Raw genomic sequence first — 20,754 nt, 5'->3', positions numbered from 1 at the left:
AGGAGAGAGAGAGAGAGAGAGGGAGGGAGGGAGGGAGGGAGGGAGGGAGGGAGAACAAGCACATGAACATTTCACACTTTCCTCAATCTCTGATTGAAAAATTACAATAGTAATACAACTCTCCCCTGGGAAAAGAAATAGTTTGACAAGGTTAATTTGGAGACAATGAACCTCTAACTGTACGGAACAGTGTGTGGGGTGCGTGTGAAGCCATGTGTTGAGACGGTATGGGTTAAGAAGTTATGCTTGTGAACCACGCCATCATCATTAGCACCACTGTCAATAGTAGTACCTCCCCCATGACACAACACCTGCCTGGCTAAATACTGCATACACAATACTGCCATTTACTGAACTATCTCGGTGCAGGTTTAGAAGAGGTCATGTCCCGCTTGAGCCCTGACTGACCGTATCATGTGTTGGTTCAACAGCTGTTGGGAGAGAGACAACAATGTGTGTTGGTAGTAGGATATTGATGGATGTAGCAGCAGGATACAGTAGGATCCAACTTGGAACAGACACAAAGAGATGCCTGGCATCCAGCGTCCCATGGACGAGACAAGAGGCAGCAGCTGCAGCAGTCCTTGTATGAACCCAGGCAGGCTGGCAGGCTGCCTCCCTCCTCAACCTCCTCTCTGCCTCCTCAGTCTCCTCTCCCTCATCTCCCTCCTCAGCCTCCTCTCTCCCTCCTCAGCCTCCTCTCCCTCCTCTGCCTCCCCAGCCTGCTCGGCTATACTACCATCCTCCTGGCTGAAAGCAGCAGAGGCAGTTTGAGCAGCTCAGTCTAAGACAGACTAAATCCCACCTCTGCTCCCCCTCCCTGCCCACCCTCTCTGCCACTTTGCTATCCTCAAAAAAGAATAATGCCCTTTGAGCTTTATGGACATGCTGTCTGACTAATATCATTTTTAGCGCCGCTGGCAGAACGCAGAGCTTTAGATATGTATCCCTACTGTGGGAGCTGAGAGATGGCAGTATGGCTGTGGTGGCGGTGGGGGGTTTAGGCCTGTCACTGCCCAAGCCCTCTGTCTCTGCTCAGCGGATGAGAGCACCATTGTCTCTCCACAGCTCCCAGCAGCAGGATAAGATCGAGATAGAGAGGGGAGGAGAGAGGGGGAGTGAGGTTTGGGCTGATGACAGAGAGGGAGATGGAGACGAGAGCAGAGAGTGTTTGCTAAGCTCTGAGCCGTGGCACCAGGGCCTGACAGGCAGGCAGGGAGATGGAGTCACTGACAGGGAGGGAGGGAGGGACAAACACTCTCACTTGACTTTTTCCCCCTACTAGCTCTGACTTTGCTGATAGCTACTTTATTGAGAAGAAACGGACTTACTATGACTGAGATATGTGGTTATCCCACCTAGCTATCTTAAGATGAATGCACTTACTCCAACTTGCTCTGCATAGGAACGTCTGCTAAATGACTAAAATGTAAATGTAATGTAAATGGGTGAAGGGAGGGAGACCGAGGGAGAGAGGGTGATCACCCAAGCTGTGCTGCTGAGCTCGTCCAATCTGCTTTGCTCTGCTCTCCAGAGGATTGGCCAGCTCCATCAACTTCATGGGAGGCCTCATCCCCTGCTCCGAAAGAACCAACTCTCCACCAGAATTAGAGTACAATACTCTCTCTCTCTCGCTCTCCATGTTTCTCTCTCTCTCTCTCTCTCTCTCTCTCTCTCTCTCTCTCTCTCTCTCTCTCTCTCTCAGCCTTTCTCTCTATCGCTCCCTCCCCCACTGTTTCGCTCTCTCTCGCTCTCCATGTTTCTCTCTCTCACAGCCTCTCCCTCTCTCTCAGCCTCTCTCTCTCTCACGGTTTCTCTCTCCCTGTTTCTCTCTCTCACGTTTTCTCTTTCCCCCTGTTTCTCTCTCTTCCTCTTTCTCAAACACACACTTTTACAGCTCGCTCCCTTTCACACTCACATCCACGCCTCAATAGCTCCATGCACACTCCAACATGACTCTTAATAGGCAGAAGAGACAGTGTCACACAGGTGCTAATGGGCAGTCCTAGCACAGCCTTTCCATTTGCAGTAGACAGCATAAAGCTTTGCTGTGTTTTTCCTTCATTACGTTTGTGCTAGCCTCTTCCCTTTTTCCCTGACTGTGTTATTACCTGTTCTGGGTGCTTGTTCCTGACATATGTTGCCGTCTAAATTGGTACCTGCCAGTGCCCTGCTTGCCAAGCTTACGCAAGCCTAAAAAAAAACAAGTAAGCAAACGAAAGCAAGCTAAAAACAAAACACTGTATTACTCCTTGTTCTCGACTCTCGACTTTTTTACAGGGCTAATTTAAATGCAATTAACTAAGCCTTTGGAAAAGGAGGAAAACAGCAGTATGAATGAATCCGTTGTCAGCAGAGCAGCGAGGGGAACACTGTATTAATTACTGTCCAAACGCACAGACGGGTCTCTCTCTCTCTCTCTCTCTCTCTCTCTCTCTACCTCTCTATCTTTACCTCCCTCACTCCCTGAATACACACTATCTTATCACGACCCCCTAGCACAACAGCAACCAAATAGAGAGATGGAGTAATGGAGGGAGCAGTCTAAAACAAATTCAGGTAGGCCAATGGCAGTCTTTGTAAGCACATTATTTCCTCTCAGGATTATGAACAGGGGCCATTTGCTCCTGTCACTGCCATGTTGAGTTGTTAAGTTGTTTGAATGTTTTCCTCCCTCCCTTGCCTTCAACATGGGGACGTTTTATCCCTGTATTATGGCTTCACAGTATTATTTGGCATGCTCTCAGTCTTGCCGTTTGCAGCTCTGAGGGATTGTTGGGTTGAATGAGGGATTAGGGCCAGGCCAGTTCCTGCTCACTGCATTGCTCTTGTAGCATCTCAACAATCACAGAGATAAAATGAGCTCCCTCTCATTGTGTTGGGGATTTATGCCTTCCTGTTCCTGTTCACTGTTGTCGTCTCCTTTTGGCATAAAAGGTCTTTGCGATGGCTGAATGTCAAAATGTATTTTATGTCTGCAGTTGAAAATACAATGTCGGAGCGTTGCGGCCTGACTACCTCTGCTGTGAGCGGCTGTCTGGTAGTCTGTGTGCGTGTGTGGGCTTGGGCCTGTTATGTGGTCCTGTCCTGTCCTCCCCCTCACCACAGGGGAGCCATCACCAGTACATGACTCTATAAGTGTCTACGGCCTAGTCCCAGGCCACCATGGCATGACATTGGGCACGTCCTCCTCTCCTCTCCTCACCTCTCCTCTCCTCTCCTCTCCTCTCCTCTCCTCTCCTCTCCTCTCCTCTCCTCTCCTCTCCTCTCCTCTCCTCTCCTCTCCACACTGTGGAGTACTGTGACATCTTTATGCCTGCCCAGAGCCTGAAGGGAACCTGTCTCTTTACGCCCTGTACTCCTCTCCTGCTTTCTTTCTTCTTCAAGACAGATTATATTTATGGCTGCAGTAAAAGGGCAAAGGCCCTATTTTGTCATTGATCAGGCTCATTTTTTATTTTCCCTCCCAGAGTCACAGTGAGGGGGGACTGACTATCAGTGGGGTTGAGCCAAGGGGCCTGCAGTGTACATTTCACACAGTTGCTGTTTTATCCTGTAAGAGGGATTGGTTTCTGGAGGCCTGGAGTCAGCCTCTGCTTTACGATTTCAAATCATATTAGGTGCAGCCTTTTGAGAGACATTGGGCAGAGAGTAGCCCACAGAAAACGGTTGGGCATACCTTCAAAGGCTTGGTCGTTTAATTATTCATATCCATTTCTTTTATGCTTAAACTCTACACCAGATAAGACCATGCAATGTTGTCCCACAAAATATGTTTGCAACCTCCGTAAATCGCTTTGTTCTGGTGCCTTGAAACAGTCCAAATCAATGGCCACCCATACACAAAGAGTATTGTCTAGCGTTGTAATGTCTTTTGAATTAGGAGGCGCTGAGAGACTTGGGCCCGTTCCTGGAAAAGGTAGCTCACCTCACTGATAGCTCTAGAGACCAGTAATTGATTACAAAGTGTGAAATGAATGAAAGTTAAGCATGGAGCTAGTGTGGCCGTCTCCCTGAAGAGGTGTGTTACTGGCCCAGGACTTTTCTTACTTCCCTCCCTGCAGCATGGACTTAAACCACTCAAAAGAGTTTGTTTACTGTCTGTAAATGTGACTGAAATGACTCAAGTAGACTCAACATTTAGTACTGCAGTCATCTGCCTTCATCTGCAGGGACAGTGTCATCACAGCCCTTTAACTCTCGAAACCAAATATTATGGTCCTACATTTGTGATGAAAGCATTGATTAGAACATGGCAGCCATCTTTGACATAGCCAAATGTGACCGGTGTGGAAAGAGGGAAGCTGTGAGGGCTAGGATCGCCTTCAGGGCACATTAACATCTCCTTCCTGCTGGTATGGCTGGTCCTCTTTAGCCATGCCTGCCTTTGTCTCTGACTCCCTCCCCAAACCCACGCCTCTAAACGCCTGCATGACAACCTGCACCTCATTACAGAGAAACTGTCCACAGGGAAATGACGACTTATACTGCCTGTCATATCTATAATGTATCTGTCTGCCTACTTCCAGCCATTTACTGTACTGCTGGGTGATGAGCAAAGCTGTAGTCTACTGCGGTAGTGAAGGTTTCTGATGCCGTTGTTCGTGTCATTGTCGCCTCCAATGGCTCTGTTACGTCTGTGGTTATTTGGGGCCTCAACCGTGTACGGTAGACGTCCCTCGTTATCAAATAAGATGCAATTCCATTATGTTTGCCTTAAAAACATTACCGCGGGCATCCGTAGCAGAAATGGCTTTGAGAGAAATAGCAAGATCAAATTAAAGCGATTCTAGCGAAATGATATTGAAATCCATAATAAGATAGATAGTTTAATATCTTTGGTAACGAAAAATAACCAACCCAAGGCTTAAGGACTAATGCAACTTCATTTGAATGCTCCAGCATGATCCTACATTAGACACAGAGAGCATGACAATTTCCGGATAGACTTTCCAGAGCAACCAGTATATATCTGAGCCCTATGCCAACTGAGCTAAATGCTAACCAAGTCAAGTCCTCTGCGCTTTAGCCATAGGCTGTGCCTTCTGTTAGACTCCTGGCTGGCCTGCTGGCTGGCTGGCTGGCTATAGAGATAGGGATGAGATAAATGACTGGTAGTGATTAGTTACACCTCTGCTAAATTACTTCTAGGTAAAGACTGAGGCCCTCTGTTCATTATATCACAGCACATGGAAGCACATACAACATTATAGCCACATATACTGAGTATACCAAACATTAGGAACGCCTTCCTAATATTGAGTTGTATCCCCCCCTTTGCCCTCAGAAAAGCCTCAATTTTGGGGCATGGACTCTACAAGGTGTCGAAAGCGTTCCACAGGGATGCTGGCCCATGTTGATACCCAATGCTTCCCACAGTTGTGTCAAAGTAAGCTGCATGTCCTTTGGGTAGAGGACCATTCTTGATACACACAGGAAACTGTTGTGTAAAAAACTAAAAAGAGCAGTGTTGCAGTTCTTGACACAAACCGGTGCACCTGACACCTACTACCATACTCCGTTCAAAGGCACTTCAATCTTTTGTCTTGCCCGTTCACCCTCTGAATGGCACACATACACAATCCATGTCAATTGTTTCAAGGCTAAAAATCCTTCTTTAACCTGTCTCCTCCCTGATTGAAGTGGATTTAACAAGTGACATCAATAAGGGATCGAAGCTTTCACCTGGATTCACCTGGTAAGTATTTGTCATGGAAAGAGCAGGTGTTCTTAATGTTTTGTACACTCAGTGTGGTCTTGGTGAAGGTCCTGGCTGCAGTGGTGATACACGTCTTCCTTTAGGAGTCAAATGCATCATATCATGCGTCTGCAACCATGATATTGCCTGAGACTGTGATAGTTATAGTATGGCTGTGTTATACTAACTTGGAAATGTTTCCATTTCCTTTTGATTCAAAATGACTTGAGGGGTATGGTCAGGGGGGCCACTTTGGTTTTAGAAGTGGGGGAAGGCACATAACCTGGTGGGGGATCTGGGGTCCTCCCACAGAATTCTTTGGTGCATCTAAAGCTCATTTCCTGCATTTTTACACAAGCTAGGTATGAGATCATTATTAAATATGTTTAAATGATTAATAAGTCTCTGAACTAAATCAAAGTTAATTCAATAATACATATTGTGTTCCACCTTTAACCAATAGCCTAACAAAACTAAGACTTTTGATTGTCTTTATTAAGACATCGTCTATATCACATTTCAGCCAGACCGCCCAGCCAGACTGACCAGCCAGACTGACCAGCCAGACCGACCAGCCAGCCCGACCAGCCAGCCCGAGTTGCCTGCACGCCCGACACCACCAGTCTAGTCAATAACTCAACTCTCTCCCAACACAATTTCCTTCCCAGTTCCCACCTTTATTTTTTTTAATTCCCAAGGGAAAGGTTTGGAGTCAACAAAAAAACACATACTGTACACCTCAAATATACATTAACACACAGAAACTGCAAATCCTCCATGTAATTAATATCATGGGCCTAATGGTACTGTAAAGCTCTTTTTACTTGCAAACAATATAGCTGGGTCCCCCCGTCCTGTCCCTAGAGGTCTACGGCCCTGCAGCACCCCAAACCAACACACCCTACTCAGCTTTTGGATATTAGTGAAACATTAATTGATTGGTTTTGTGTGTGTTACGTAAAAGGCCAGAATGACAACTCACAGGATGGCAGACCCTGAGGGCCAGGACTGAGCAACCCAGTAGCTAAGGATTGCCTAAATAAGTATCTCCCCAGACGTGGGCATGTTTTCAATACAGACTCCTTTAGTCATATTGTATTCCATATAAGGCATCCTGACCTTATGAAAGTTGCCCAGTATACCTTCAATCTTGTAATAAATCAAATCTGGTGATACATAACTTGACATCGTGGGAGGATAACCAACCTTCCAATGAATTTCTTAGCAGCTATACATGTTTTATAGACACTCTTATCCAGAGCGACTTACAGGAAGTAGCAAGTGAATACATGTTCATACTTGTTTTCTTTCTTCTCTGTACTGGTTCCCCATGGGAATCAAATCCACAACCCTGGCGTTGCACGTACCATGCTCTACCAACTGAGCCACACAGCTTCGTTACACAGTTTCTCCAGATATTAGTCACCAGTATCAACATTTACAAGCAAACAAAAACAGGAGAGAAGGGAGAATCTGTAGACAGGCTGAAATAAAAGTACATACCAGAAATTAGCCAGCCTTCACAAGACAAACACATAGGCAAATCTGTCCCTTTTTGTGTTTTACACCTCCAGCAGAGGAATTACATTTATGAGTGCATGGTATTCAGTTTACCTTGCCAGCTACATCAGTACACTAAAGAGTAGCCAGTTTCTACTCTGCTTGCTTTTATAACTCGATGAAACAGCACAACACATACACACTGAACTATGCTCAACTCTCCCGTGCTGGTCCAACCAGCCAGCCTTCCAGAAGCTTTACTTTCACACAGCCTGTTAGCCCACTCTGTGGTGTCCACGGTCCAAAATTCAGAATGAAGGGGGGACATGACCCCCCATACCCAGTGAAAGTTGAGCCCCTGGGTATGGTAATAGATCATACTTGTATATTTTGTAGTTAATGCAACAGTAAGGAGCAGTGTGCTATTTATATAGCTAATGAAGAATTTGGAGGGCATGTGTTTAACATGGAACATCGCATAAGACACAGTTCATTTCTATTTAGAGAAGTGCAGAGAGAGAGAGAGAACAAAAACACCTCCCAGTGGCTTCAAAGGCCTGGGGCCCTGATTCCCAGAAGCTGTACAGTAGCCTAATGATCAGACACTGTGGTAATGGTGCTGAAAAATAGCAGTAACACACTATTTAAGATTAGCCCACACATTGTAAGCCTCAGCAATATGATTGGTTGTTATGGCCCTGAAAAACATTTCAGAACAGCATCAGTCTGAACAGTTAGGTTAGGATTACTCCTTTTATTGGCATACTTATCACCATGAATTAATCAAGAATTCACCATTATGGTCATAATATAATGGTCAGTGGGATTATGTGTTGAGCAGTTTTCACATTGCCATATTTCCGTATGCTACTAATGTCTGTTCTCGAATTAAAGTATTGGTTCTTGTTCAGTATGACAGAGAAAAAGGCCTCATTAGGCTCGCACACATCGCACCATATGTTGATCTGGTGTTTGTCTGCCAATCGTTCGGCACGCTGTGTTTTAGAGACCACCCGCTGGTGGACGGCTGACTGACAACATTTTTACACGATTTAAACCAGGGTAGTCTCATGGCATACAGTCTTAAAGTTGAAATGTTGGAGAGTGTTAAAATACATTTAGCTTGACGTTGGTATTCATACTGTGGTCTCTTCTAATGCAGCAGCCAGGAGCATCATGCTCTTTAAGTGAAGGGTGAAGGAAGAAGTGAGTGTAGTAATGCTCTGAGTGGAAGTGGAGGTTACAGACCTCCTCCACCTTACTCTGCCATCTCAGTGGAGCGGAGGCTCCAGTAAGTCACATCCACAGCCAAACTCATTCTCAATGTCAATTGCCAAGCAGTTCAAGTCCCTCTCCCTCTCTCTCTCTCTCTCTCTCTCTCTCTCTCTCTCTCTCTTTCCTCTCTCTTCCTCTCTCTCTCTCTCTCTCTCTCTCTCTCCATCTCTCTCTCTCTCTCTCTCTCTCTCTTTTCCTCTCTCTTCCTCTCTCTCTCTCTCTCTCTCCATCTCTCTCTCTCTCTCTCTCTCTCTTTTCCTCTCCTTCCTCTCTCTCTCTCTCTCTCTCCATCTCTCTCTCTCTCTCTCTCTCTCTCTCTCTCTCTCTCTCTCTCTTCCTCTCTCTCACTCTCTCTCTCTCGCTCTTCCTCTCTCCCTCTCTCTCTCTCTCTCTTCTCTCCTCTCTCCCTCTCCCTCTCTCTCTCTCTCTCTTTCCTCTCTCCCTCTCTCTCTCTTTCTCTCTCTCTCTCTCTTCCTCTCTCCCTCTCTCTCCCTCTCTCTCTCACTCTCTCTCTCTCTCTCTCTCTCTCTCTCTCTCTCTCTCGTTCTCTCTCATACGCACATACAAATTGAATTTAAGTACATATGACAAACTAAGGATTCTGTTATCTACCTTTTTTGGACCTTATTATGTCCCTGTCAGCTCAGGAAAACATCCATATTATCACCACCCACCCAAAAATCTGTATTTAAGACTAGGAAATGAGTCATGCAGTAGAAGAAGTCACCAATTAGCATGTTTTACTCCAAAGCATTGCTTTGCATTTCTATGGAAACAAGAAACAACCGATTGCACCACTATGTTTGGGTTCAAATCATTCTTATTAAGACTGTTTTTATTGTGAATGTGAGAATAAGTAGCTGTTTCCTAAAGATGTGCAGCTGTGTGGTTGGTGGAGACAGTTCTGGCCTGATACAGAGGCAGTGGCAGGGCCGTAGCCAGCTACTCCTGAGTGCTCTGAGAATATTCATCTCTTCAGTAACCACCAAAGACTGCAGCAGAGCAAAATGAGAAATGTTGTTTTATAATGAGAGCCTTAGGCAAAGATATACAGAGGCATGTCTTTTTAAGAAATCCTGTCATTATATATTCTCCTAGTGATACTGCAGAGAGGAGAAGGCAGACTAAAGAACAAACTCACTCAACTGAGGGTTTAGGATGGATGCAAGAACATCTTTAATGTTGTGGGTGTCTACAAATGTTGATATTGCTGAGTGGCGGGGGGGGTAAACACATCAACCTTTCATGCTATACTATATCAGGTAGTGGAGTCTGTGATGATGATGATATTCTCTGGGGTGTCAACTTTGTCGTGTGTTAACTCTCACACCTTTAAATAGATTCTGGTAAAGAACTTGCATGCCCGAAGAGCCAATCAGAGTGGCTTTTGGTAGTGTTTATTCCCGCAAAACATTGAGGCTATAGGGTTAGGAGTAGGGCTGTACTTGACAGTAGCCATTCAAATGGTCTCCCTCTCTCTCTCCTGCCCCCTCTTCCTCTCTGCAGTGCGGCCTTGTCTATTTGCTCTCAGCCTATCCACTCATATCAGACACGATCAGCCCGGCAGATTGTCGGCAGAGGTGCTGATAGCTGTCACTAGCGATTCCCTCCTACACATCTTCCGCCCTCTTGTAGTCAGACCCTTGTTTGAAAAACAAATTAAAAATGTAGAGAACAAGACTTGTTAAACTGATTATTGCAACCTAAAGTTTGCCTCAGCTGTTACGGCACGAAATGGAAGTGGTGAAAAATCGATAGTCCACTCTGCCTCTTCCGACATCTTAATGCCAGTCTCTCCTGAGAGGAGGGCATGCTGAAGTGATGGAGTCTCTGTCAGCTGCAGGATATGTCAGAGGAGTTTTTAATGGAGGTCTCGGCAGAGCTGACAAGCAGTGAGGAGCTGTTTTTATTTTACCTTTATTTAGCTAGGCAAGCCAGTTCAGAACAAATTCTTATTTACAATGACAGCCTAGGAACAGTGGGTTAACTGCCTTGTTCAGGGGCAGAACGACATATATATATATTTTTTTACCTTGGCAGCTCGGGGATTCGGTCTAGCAACCTTTCGGTTACTGACCCAACGCTCTAACCGCTAGGCTACCTGTGAGGAGCTAGGGCTGGTCGACCCAGTTCTTCTCATACTAGGCTAGTTTTTGTCAACTCCACCGACACATATTCACTCCCTCCCTCAGTCTGGAACATGCTTAGGATGCCAATATGCTTCATTAGCCATCCTACTGGGTATATAGTCTGATTCTGGTACACGGTAAATGATCAAATCATGTTAACCTTGCTGGAATGAGATTTTAAATCACCCCACTGAATTTACCTGAGGATTAGATTCCCCACGCACTGATTAAATGCACGGCCAAACCAGTATTTATATGGATGTGTTACACTGAAGATTATTCCTAGCTGTGAGAGCATAGTATTAAACCAAAACCTCTGATGCTGACAGTTTGTTTTCACTAGACACTAGATAAGATTGGGAATTTCTTTATGGCCCTATTTTTTATATTTGTAAACAATGTTTTATAGCACAGTCAGACATTTTGGATATTTATCTGGAGGGATTTTTTAAAGAGATTGTATTGAATTATAGTGAAACGGATGGGAGATGAAAGTACATTTTCATTATTATGAGTGCTCTGACTCTGTCTGTAGGTTAGTCTTTATGCAGGGTGAGCCACTAGTGTCTTAGTGAGAAGTTAATCTAGAGGCCCATAGGGACAATGTCTCAATATGTGTGACTTGCCTACACGTGGAGACTAGGTCTAGCTCAGTACAGGCAATATCAGACAATTGTAACCCAAACACAGCCATTCCATGTTCAATCCAGGCTGTCTCAAGGGAATGTGACCATTGAGGTGCAAGGCTGCAGGGAGGGTCGGAGGGCCACTGGACTGGTATTCACTTCTGGATTGATCACAGCAGTAGTCAAACTCATTGCGGTGAGGAGGTGACCTCCCACTGCAACTCACTATTCTAAACTCTCAGCAGCGTTGTGCTAAATGGTGAAGTAAAGGCAGGGAACCTAGAGCCAAGCATACATCCTAGGAGAAAGGTCACAAGCTACTTCCTGATGTGCATGAAAGACAGCTTAGAGTTTGAGAGTGGGCTAATGGTACTGCATGCAGGCCTTATTCCTATTCCAGCCCAGTCACTCACACCCACCACACACAACACACGCACATGCACAGAGGCATACACATACACACGTGCACACACACACACGCACACACACACACACACACGAAACACCGCCAGACACCTCCAGTGGTGTTAGAAAACATTCTTCCAAAATGCGCCTCTGTGTGCGCCTCATATTTTTGTGTTTTCCATAAGACCACGGTATCAAATCAGGGCAATAATGTCAGACAAATTGTGTAAGTAAATGTGAGCTGGGTTGTTCTAGAGAGGGGGTGGTTACCCTCCCTGCATGCCAATAAGACAGCTCTGTGGTATCTAGCCCGAAAAGCAATTCATTGAAATGCAAGAAAAGGGGGAGAATGCTCAGTGCAAAGATGCTGACAGGACAGAAAGCTGTGCTCATCCATCTCAGTTTGCCAAGTTTTCCCTCTCCCGGTGAGGTGAGGTGAGCTCCTCCTTGTCCTCCCTTTCTGTGAGATATGCACCCGGGGACAGTCAGAGGACAGACGGCAGAGAGGCAGCGCTACCTCTAGCAGCTAGCCCTTTCATGCTGTAATGGCAATGTTTCGATCACCTTCTCTGACCGTGATGAACTGTGACAATGGGTGTGAGTCTGAAACAAACTCAAAGTCGGCCATTAAATTAAATTATTCCCCCAAATAATACAAAAAAGGAAATCATGTTGTCTTTTCTTCTCTGTCTGTCTTCTAGTCTGGCCGAGCCTTGACCTCTGACACTGCTCTGGCTCCTTGCTTCCTTCAGTGTTGTTATTATGACTGCCAGTCTATCACAGTCCTCCCAGATCTCACAACTTCTAAATGTAGGGAAGGAAATAAAGCTTTAAATCACCAGACAGCTTATTGTTGATGGATTGATTGTTGATTGGTGACTGCAGAGCTGTTGTTCCCAGCGAGGTGTGAACATTATTCACAGCAGACTGGGTTGTGAATGTGATTTAGGTCGACTAGCTGCTATTGTCCCAATGGGTTTTACGTGCGTTCGTTTCAACGGCTTCATTGTCTCTTGTGTTATACTGTGTAATCACGCAATGAATTTCTCCTGCCCCTTTAACTGACTCATCACTCATCATTGTAGAGATGCAGAATGCTTTTTAACAGTCCCGTGGAGCTCTCTCTCTCCCGCGCTCTCTTTCCATTCTCTCATGCCTGCTCTTCCTCTCTGTAGTGTGGCCTTGACTTCTTTTTTTGGGCCCTTGGGGTATTTAGGCCCTCCAGCAGGGGTGGGTCTCAGTGTCCCTCCACCCTAGGGCCATCCCCCAGTCCACCCTGCCTCCCTGTGATCCCCACTGAAACACTGTCTGTCTGCAGCCCCCTGATCCTCACACATCACACCAGCCCTGAGCAGCTCTGAAGGCCAGGGCTGCCAGGCCTTTGGTTTAGCCTCACAATGAAAGAGCAAGCTTATTGACCCCCTCTATGCTCCTCCTCATTCCCCATCCTGCCTGGAATGAGCCCTGGGGCTCCTGTTAGCCCGTGGTGGGGTGTCTATCTGTCTGTCTGTCTGTCTGTCTGTCTGTCTGTCTGTCAGGGGACATTATTCTCCTTCGGTCCCAGTTAAGGAGGTGTTTTTTGTCCTGAGCATGTAAAACTCAGCTGACACCCCAGATAGAGAAAGCAGCTTTGATCCTTCGTCTGTCATGACGTTGTAGAACTGAGACAATCTGAGACGACAGGCCAGGACTGAGCACTTTATTCCACCGTAGGCACTGGCTGAACTTAAAACACTCTGGCTCCAGGAAAATGAATGTCAATCTGGGCTTTTACCTTCAGCTTGGCCTACGTGAGGCCCCCTGTGTGTCTTATTGAATGAATGGGTAGTTAAATGTATTTCTTGGTCATGCAGGCCTTCTATTAAGAGTCCATATCTAGGTGGTGTTTAATCATACTACCATTCACTCCCATAAAAATATATATATTTTTACCTTATGCCTTCACTTCCTTTCGAACACCTACACCCAAGTCGACCTACCTGATAATATTTAAGGGCTGTAGACCGGTCCAAACTCCAAGTCTCATCTCACTGTAATTGCTGTGATGTTTCCATAAATAGACCTGTGTTTTGCTTCTATAAACTGTATGTGTTGAGTTCAGTGCAGAGCCCAGAAGTTGCACCTCTGTGGCCCTTTTACTGCAGCTGTGCAGTCTCCCAACATTCAATGATGTGACAGGCAGCCCAAAACACTCCATCCTCACCCCAGCAGAGAAGGAATGGGAGGAGGGGAAGGAGACGATAGGTAAACAGAGCCATTAGGGACAAATCTCTTTCTGAAGAAAAAAAAATCACATCATCAAACAAGAGAAAAAGAAAAATATGATCCCTCAGCCCTTTGGGGCCCCAGCGCTGAAATGATAGCCGACTACGACATTTGTCTTGATCAGCCTGCCCTTAGGGATTGAGAGAATGGAGCGAGGGGTGAGAGAGAGGGAGAAGCTGAGAGCACAGCTCCGCTCTGCTTCAAAGTGCCAGACACGTTCATTACTTCTCTGTCTTATTATAGCTCTATGTGGACACTTCATGCACGAATCAGAGAGTACAGCGAGCAGAGCACGGTACTACCTAGCATTCATCTGTAATTTGGCCTTTGCATTTGGTATTACAATGGATACAGTGGTCATCTTTTAAAGAGCAAAGAGCTCTACAGAGAGGCAGTGGAGTCCATCAGTCATGGTTGGCCCAAGGAACTATACACTGCTTTGTCAAAATGACAAGATGGACTATCTAGGTTTTCTCCTTTCTCTATATGACATGTTGCTGTTGATATGGGTTTGAACAGAGGATATTAGAAGCCAATCTGTAGTAATACATCCAGCAAAGACATTTACATCAAATTTCAATGATGATTATGGTCCACCCAAACATCCTTATATTAAACAATATCAGTCACTCTGGTTGTTTTTGATTGGATATTGCACCAGGATCGCATCATATATATAAATATATGCCAAAAAGATATATTGTGTATATCCTATGATTCTTCATGGCATATCATACAATAGCCATGTAATATGGTTAATCATAAATAGGATTACGTGGTTAAGCATAATCTTGCTTCCCATAATGTGTTCCAAGAATCACATACTTATGAAGGCTCTCATGGCCACAAACTGTCAAAACATGTTTTGATTCAAACACTCAACTTACTTGGCCAAATAAAGGTAAACAAACAGATAGGAGGTGAAATTCAGTGAAACTAACCTTTTCTGTCTTACTCAGAGAATGCCCCCCCTAGAGCTCTCCATTTCTCTGCATCCTGTCTCATCTACCATTATGACACATTCCTGGCCCTCCTCATCCACTGCAATGGACAGCAGTGCCCCTCTCTCTCTCTCTTTCTCTCTCTCTCTCTCTCTCTCTCTCTCTCTCTCTCTCTCTCGCTCTCTGTCTCTCTCTCTCTGTCTCTCTCTCTCTGTCTCTCTCTCTGTCTCTTTCTCTCTGTCTCTTTCTCTCTCTCTCTCTCTCTCTCTCTCTCTCTCTCTCTCTTTCTCTCTCTCTCTCTCTCTCTCTCTCTCTCTCTCTCTCTCTCTCTCTCTCTCTCTCTCTCTCTCTCTCTCTCTCAATAGGAAAGAGACTTCCTATTGACCTCCATCTTGGCTGTGCAATAGTGTGTCTCTGTCCTCTCCGTCTGTCCTGTGCCAATCCCTTACAGATGCTTGGTCATTTCTCCATCCCAACGCTAGTCAATTTCAACACTTTTTACAATTATTTTCCCAGAGTGGGTTCTCTGAAGGAGGCCAGTTTGTATTATAGCCAGCCTTCAAGCTATTTAGTGTCTCAAGCTGTTTTTCCATCTCAACTTTATTCTGTTACATTGGAATGCCCTGGGGAAATGCTGACCAGTTTGTTGTCGGTTTTATCTTGTCAAGATGCTGTCTCTCACTTTGATATTTAATTGTCTCTCTAGAGTGAATTATGTGCTAAGCTGTCTGATAGACAGTCATCCTCGCAACTGTCAGAGAAATGCTCCGCCTCTGTTTTTCTTTTTACGTTGGCAGTGTAACATCAGAATTATACGAATATAACATCCGATTTGATTTATATTTATGATTAACAGGATAAAACTGAGTGATGTCATTGGGCATCATTACTCCAGATGACAGACAGTGAATGCAGCAGAAGGCATGAGGATACCTAGTGCCCACATCCTCTTTCGCAGTACCAAGGCTGTTGGGTAGAGAGAGAGGAGGTGGGCAAAAAAAAAGACAACACAAAGTACTGCTGAGATATCTCTGCCATCTGGCCATGTTTTTAACACCCCAGTGTTTGTTAAAGGGATCTTGATGAATCACCACATCTTGTTCATTTCAAATAAAGAAAATGTTCCCTGAAGCACAGAGGATACAGGCATGATATAAGGAGGGTGATGATGATGATGATGATGATGATCTGTAATATAGTGACAATAATGATGTGGTTAGGGCACATATGATGGTGATGGTTATAGGGATGGTGATAGGCAGCCATAGCACTGGTGAAGATGATGGTGGTAGTCATGGTGATGACCATGTTGTGTGCCCTCCTCTCTACTAACTGTAACAGTCTCATTTTCTCGATCTCCCTCCCTCCCCATTTCTCGCTCTCTCGCTCCCCCTCTCCAAGGTCAGAACATGGTGTTTCCCCCGGTGGCTCTGTGGGTGACGGTGGGCCTGGCTGTGTGCCTGCTGGGTCTGCTCATCGCCCTGGCTGCAGTCTGCCGTAGGAAGATCAAGGAGAGCTGTGAGGAGGACAGAGCAGGTACCTGTCTGTCTGTCTGTCTGTCTGTCTGTACAACTGTGAGGTGGACAGAGCAGGCCCACTCAACTCTGCAGTCTGTCTCAACAGCACCGCTCTGTTGTCTTTCTGAACAACACTTTTCACAGGAACACACTGAGCCGTTCCATAAACACACGCCGAGACTACGCTTGAACACTCATTTCAATGGAGATAGTTGGGCGGCCTCACAACTCCTAAAATCCCACATGAATCTTCCAAGGTTAAAGAAGGGTGTGATTGGGTGCTTTCTTTCGTCTTTGCACAAGCATAACAGTATAAAGATTAGAGAAAACTTTATTAGAGCCAAAAGTGATGAAAGTGAGAGAGAAACATTGATGATATAATACCTCTGGACATTAAAATAGAGATTATTATAGAGTTTTTTAAACTTTTTTCTATTGTGTGTAGAGTTGATGAGGTGAATAATGTACAGACCCGTCCTGCTTTCAGACCCTTCTGAGGACACTAGTTCAAATGCAAAATGACTGTCCCAATGATTTTCCCAAACCCTCACAGAGTAGGACTGCAGATGACCTATATAATAGTGAAACTGGCGCCCAGATTATGTGGAAGACACAGCGGGAGGAGAGTGGTGGTTACCAGGGATGACAGCGGGATAAGAGTGGTGGTTACCAGGGATGACAGCGGGAGGAGAGTGGTGGTTACCAGGGATGACAGTGGGAGGAGAGTGGTGGTTACCAGGGATGACAGCGGGATAAGAGTGGTGGTTACCAGGGATGACAGCGGGAGGAGAGTGGTGGTTACCAGGGATGCCAGCGGGATAAGAGTGGTGGTTACCAGGGATGACAGCGGGAGGAGAGTGGTGGTTACCAGGGATGACAGCGGGATAAGAGTGGTGGTTACCAGGGATGACAGCGGGAGGAGAGTGGTGGTTACCAGGGATGACAGTGGGAGGAGAGTGGTGGTTACCAGGGATGACTGCAGGAGGAGAGTGGTGGTTACCAGGGATGCCAGCGGGATGAGAGTGGTGGTTACCAGGGATGACAGCGGGAGGAGAGTGGTGGTTACCAGGGATGACAGCAGGAGGAGAGTGGTGGTTACCAGGGATGACAGCGGGATAAGAGTGGTGGTTACCAGGGATGACAGCGGGAGGAGAGTGGTGGTTACCAGGGATGACAGCGGGAGGAGAGTGGTGGTTACCAGGGATGCCAGCGGGAGGAGAGTGATGGGTACTAGGGATGACAGCGGAAGGAGAGTGGTGGTTACCAGGGATGACAGCGGGAGGAGAGTGGTGGTTACCAGGGATGACAGTGGGAGGAGAGTGGTGGTTACCAGGGATGACTGCAGGAGGAGAGTGGTGGTTACCAGGGATGCCAGCGGGATGAGAGTGGTGGTTACCAGGGATGACAGCGGGAGGAGAGTGGTGGTTACCAGGGATGACAGCAGGAGGAGAGTGGTGGTTACCAGGGATGACAGCGGGAGGAGAGTGGTGGTTACCAGGGATGACGGCGGGATGAAGAGTGGTGGTTACCAGGGATGACAGCGGGAGGAGAGTGGTGGTTACCAGGGATGACAGCGGGAGGAGAGTGGTGGTTACCAGGGATGACAGCGGGAGGAGAGTGGTGGTTACTAGGGATGACAGCGGGAGGAGAGTGGTGGTTACCAGGGATGACAGTGGGAGGAGAGTGGTGGTTACTAGGGATGACAGCGGGAGGAGAGTGGTGGTTACCAGGGATGACAGTGGGATAAGAGTGGTGGTTACCAGGGATGACAGCGGGAGGAGAGTGGTGGTTACTAGGGATGACAGCGGGAGGAGAGTGGTGGTTACCAGGGATGACAGCGGGATAAGAGTGGTGGTTACCAGGGATGACAGCGGGAGGAGAGTGATGGTTACCAGGGATGACAGCGGGAGGAGAGTGGTGGTTACCAGGTATGATAGCGGGAGGAGAGTGGTGGTTACTAGGGATGACAGCGGGAGGAGAGTGGTGGTTACCAGGGATGACAGCGGGAGGAGAGTGGTGGTTACTAGGGATGACAGCGGGAGGAGAGTGGTGGTTACCAGGGATGACATGTTAACATGATGTGCCAGTGTCTTGGACAACTGGTTCAGAACCTTAACACCCAGACAGTGTTTGTATGTATATGAGATTAGCTGCTGCTGTGGAGGGATGCTGTGACCCCGTCTGTCTGCAGGAAGTTCATTTAGAAGAGTCTGATAATGAGCGCTACTGAATAGCTGGGGACGGCTTGCAGGCAGAGCAGAGACTGACTGAGAGAATGTATGGTGGGGAGCCGGTGGCCTGGCTGTAATGAGATGTGCCCCGAGTGAAGGAGATGTTTAAATAAAGGTCAGCCCGTGTCTGCACTGGTCCCTGGGGTTTAAAAATACATCTGGAACTGACACACTCAGAGGCAAGAATAATTATAGCTCGATGGAACATATGAAATCAAAATGAAACGGAAAGAGAGAGGGAGAGAGTATTACAATACATTCCCAGTGTTTCCCTGATATTCATTTCATGGCCGCTACCCCCCCACTCTGCTGCTGAAAAGAATCCTAGGGGAAACACTGATTCCATACCATGAGCAAAAGTTTGTGTGGGGTCGCAGACCTGTTCTCCAGTAACCAGAAGGAGCAGGCTGCTCCTCCAGTAGTAGTAGAGAGAGAGGGTTGATAAACTGGTGGTGCACCATTCAACTAAATGAGAGGTTAAGACTCATTCTGTTCTCTGTCTGTGGATGTTTCCAAGTTCTTCATGATCCCTGTTTGCCGAGTTGAAGAGTAACATACACTGACTTCTTCACGTAGCACGCAGACTCGCATACCCATATAAATTGATACCTTATGAATACAGATGTGGAGATGTGTTGAAGTGCACATTCACAGCTGCTGGAACTGCAGGAAGCAGGAAAGCGCAACCTAATTGAGGCTGTCTTATCTTTTAATGGTGTTCTTGGGTTTGGCCAGATTGAAGTTGACGCTCTCCTCTGAAACTCTGGGTAGTGAGGGTAGAGGGGTCAAAAATAGTCCAAAACATAGTAAGTCATTTTTCTTCCCTGTCATAATGTATATGGAGCAGTGGATGTGTATCCTAACCGGGCAGAGCAGCAAGTGGGATTGGAGTCTGGGAGATGAAAGCTCAATTTATTCTAGTATTTGTTGCAGTACACATCTTTCTTCCTTCCTTTTTTACTTTTCTTCCCTTTTTCCTTCCTTCCTTCCTTCCTTCCTTCCTTCCTTCCTTCCTTCCTTCCTTCCTTCCTTCCTTCCTTCCTTCCTTCCTTCCTTCCTTCCTTCCTTCCTTCCTTTCTTGCATAATGAATGTGTATACCATACATGTCCAACATATGCTGTAAATGGACCAGTGTACCATATTCCTGAAGCTCATTTTACATTCAAATGAGCGTGTGATTTAATCAGACATACCCTCGGAGTGTGTTATGTGGAGTGTGTTATGTGGAGTGTGTTATGTGGAGTGTGCTATGTGGAGTGTGTTATGTGGAGTGTGTTATGTGTGTTATGTGGAGTGTGTTATGTGGAGTGTGCTATGTGGAGTGTGTTATATGTCGGTGACATGGGACGAATGGCCCTCTGTGATAGATGAAGGTCACCGTGGGGACATGGATGATTCACATCACTCCCCTGGGAACAGGGGATATCTGTCCTCTGTGAGCTTCCATCTTCCAGGTGCTTCATCCAGCTGCTGCACTCACTTGTTTTTATCCCTGCATGCGTATGGGATGTAACTAATCACTTAAATAACCTTCTTATATTGGACCTAAACTCTGAAATCCATCTCAGTGTTTTACGATGGCCGCTTCCCCTTGCCAGAGCAAATTTCACTCAAACTCAGTGGATGGCAGCCACCATTTTGACTTTGACATAGAGGCGTCTCTGAAAGGCCTGTTTCATCCTGGTACTGTAGAAGTGTCCCTTGAGGCTGCTCTTCCCATAGTGTCAGAGGTTGTTCCGTCAGGACAGGAAGTGTTGGCCATTAACTGAGGAGAGGCGGCTCAAGGTCTCTCACAGAACATTTACACTCCACATTCATTATTGATATTTTCTAACCAACTTTTAGAGCTTGAGTGTGATGTCATAGTGCTGAGATAAAGGGAGAGAGAGAGAGAGAGATATAGGACATCGGTGATTCTATTCCCTCTGTCTTCATCATAAAAAACCCAGATGCTGTAAAAGTTTCTAGTGAATGTTTGTTTAAACTAAATGTCCTCTTGGCACCAGAATTTAGAGGAGGGCAGCTGCTCAAATATGTGACCTTCTCAAATGGATTCCTGTGAAATCCTCCCATATAATCATTCTGAGGAGGGATCCAGAAATAGGTAGCTATGCCATGCGAAGAAAGGGGGAAAACAACTCACTTGAAAAGCTGGAGATTTGAATG

At 46.2% G+C, this 20,754-nt stretch overlaps 1 protein-coding gene across 4 annotated transcripts in view; it reads left to right on the top strand.

Moving 5' to 3' along the window:
* LOC115112186 (CD276 antigen-like) overlaps positions 1-20,754 on the top strand; it is a 79,682-nt gene that overhangs the window by 36,699 nt on the left and 22,229 nt on the right. For 3 of the 4 annotated variants that reach the window (XM_029639050.2, XM_029639049.2, XM_029639051.2), the window contains exon 5: positions 16,241-16,375. In XM_029639050.2, coding sequence (XP_029494910.1) covers positions 16,241-16,375 — 135 coding nt within the window. Of the gene's footprint in view, positions 1-6,221; positions 8,582-16,240; positions 16,376-20,754 lie in introns of those variants that run through there. The other variant, XM_065011910.1, reaches the window with a different exon arrangement.

Source organism: Oncorhynchus nerka, linkage group LG27 (genome assembly GCF_034236695.1).
Source record: "Oncorhynchus nerka isolate Pitt River linkage group LG27, Oner_Uvic_2.0, whole genome shotgun sequence".
Taxonomy (NCBI): domain Eukaryota; kingdom Metazoa; phylum Chordata; class Actinopteri; order Salmoniformes; family Salmonidae; genus Oncorhynchus; species Oncorhynchus nerka.
This window is presented reverse-complemented; position numbering and strand designations above follow the sequence as displayed.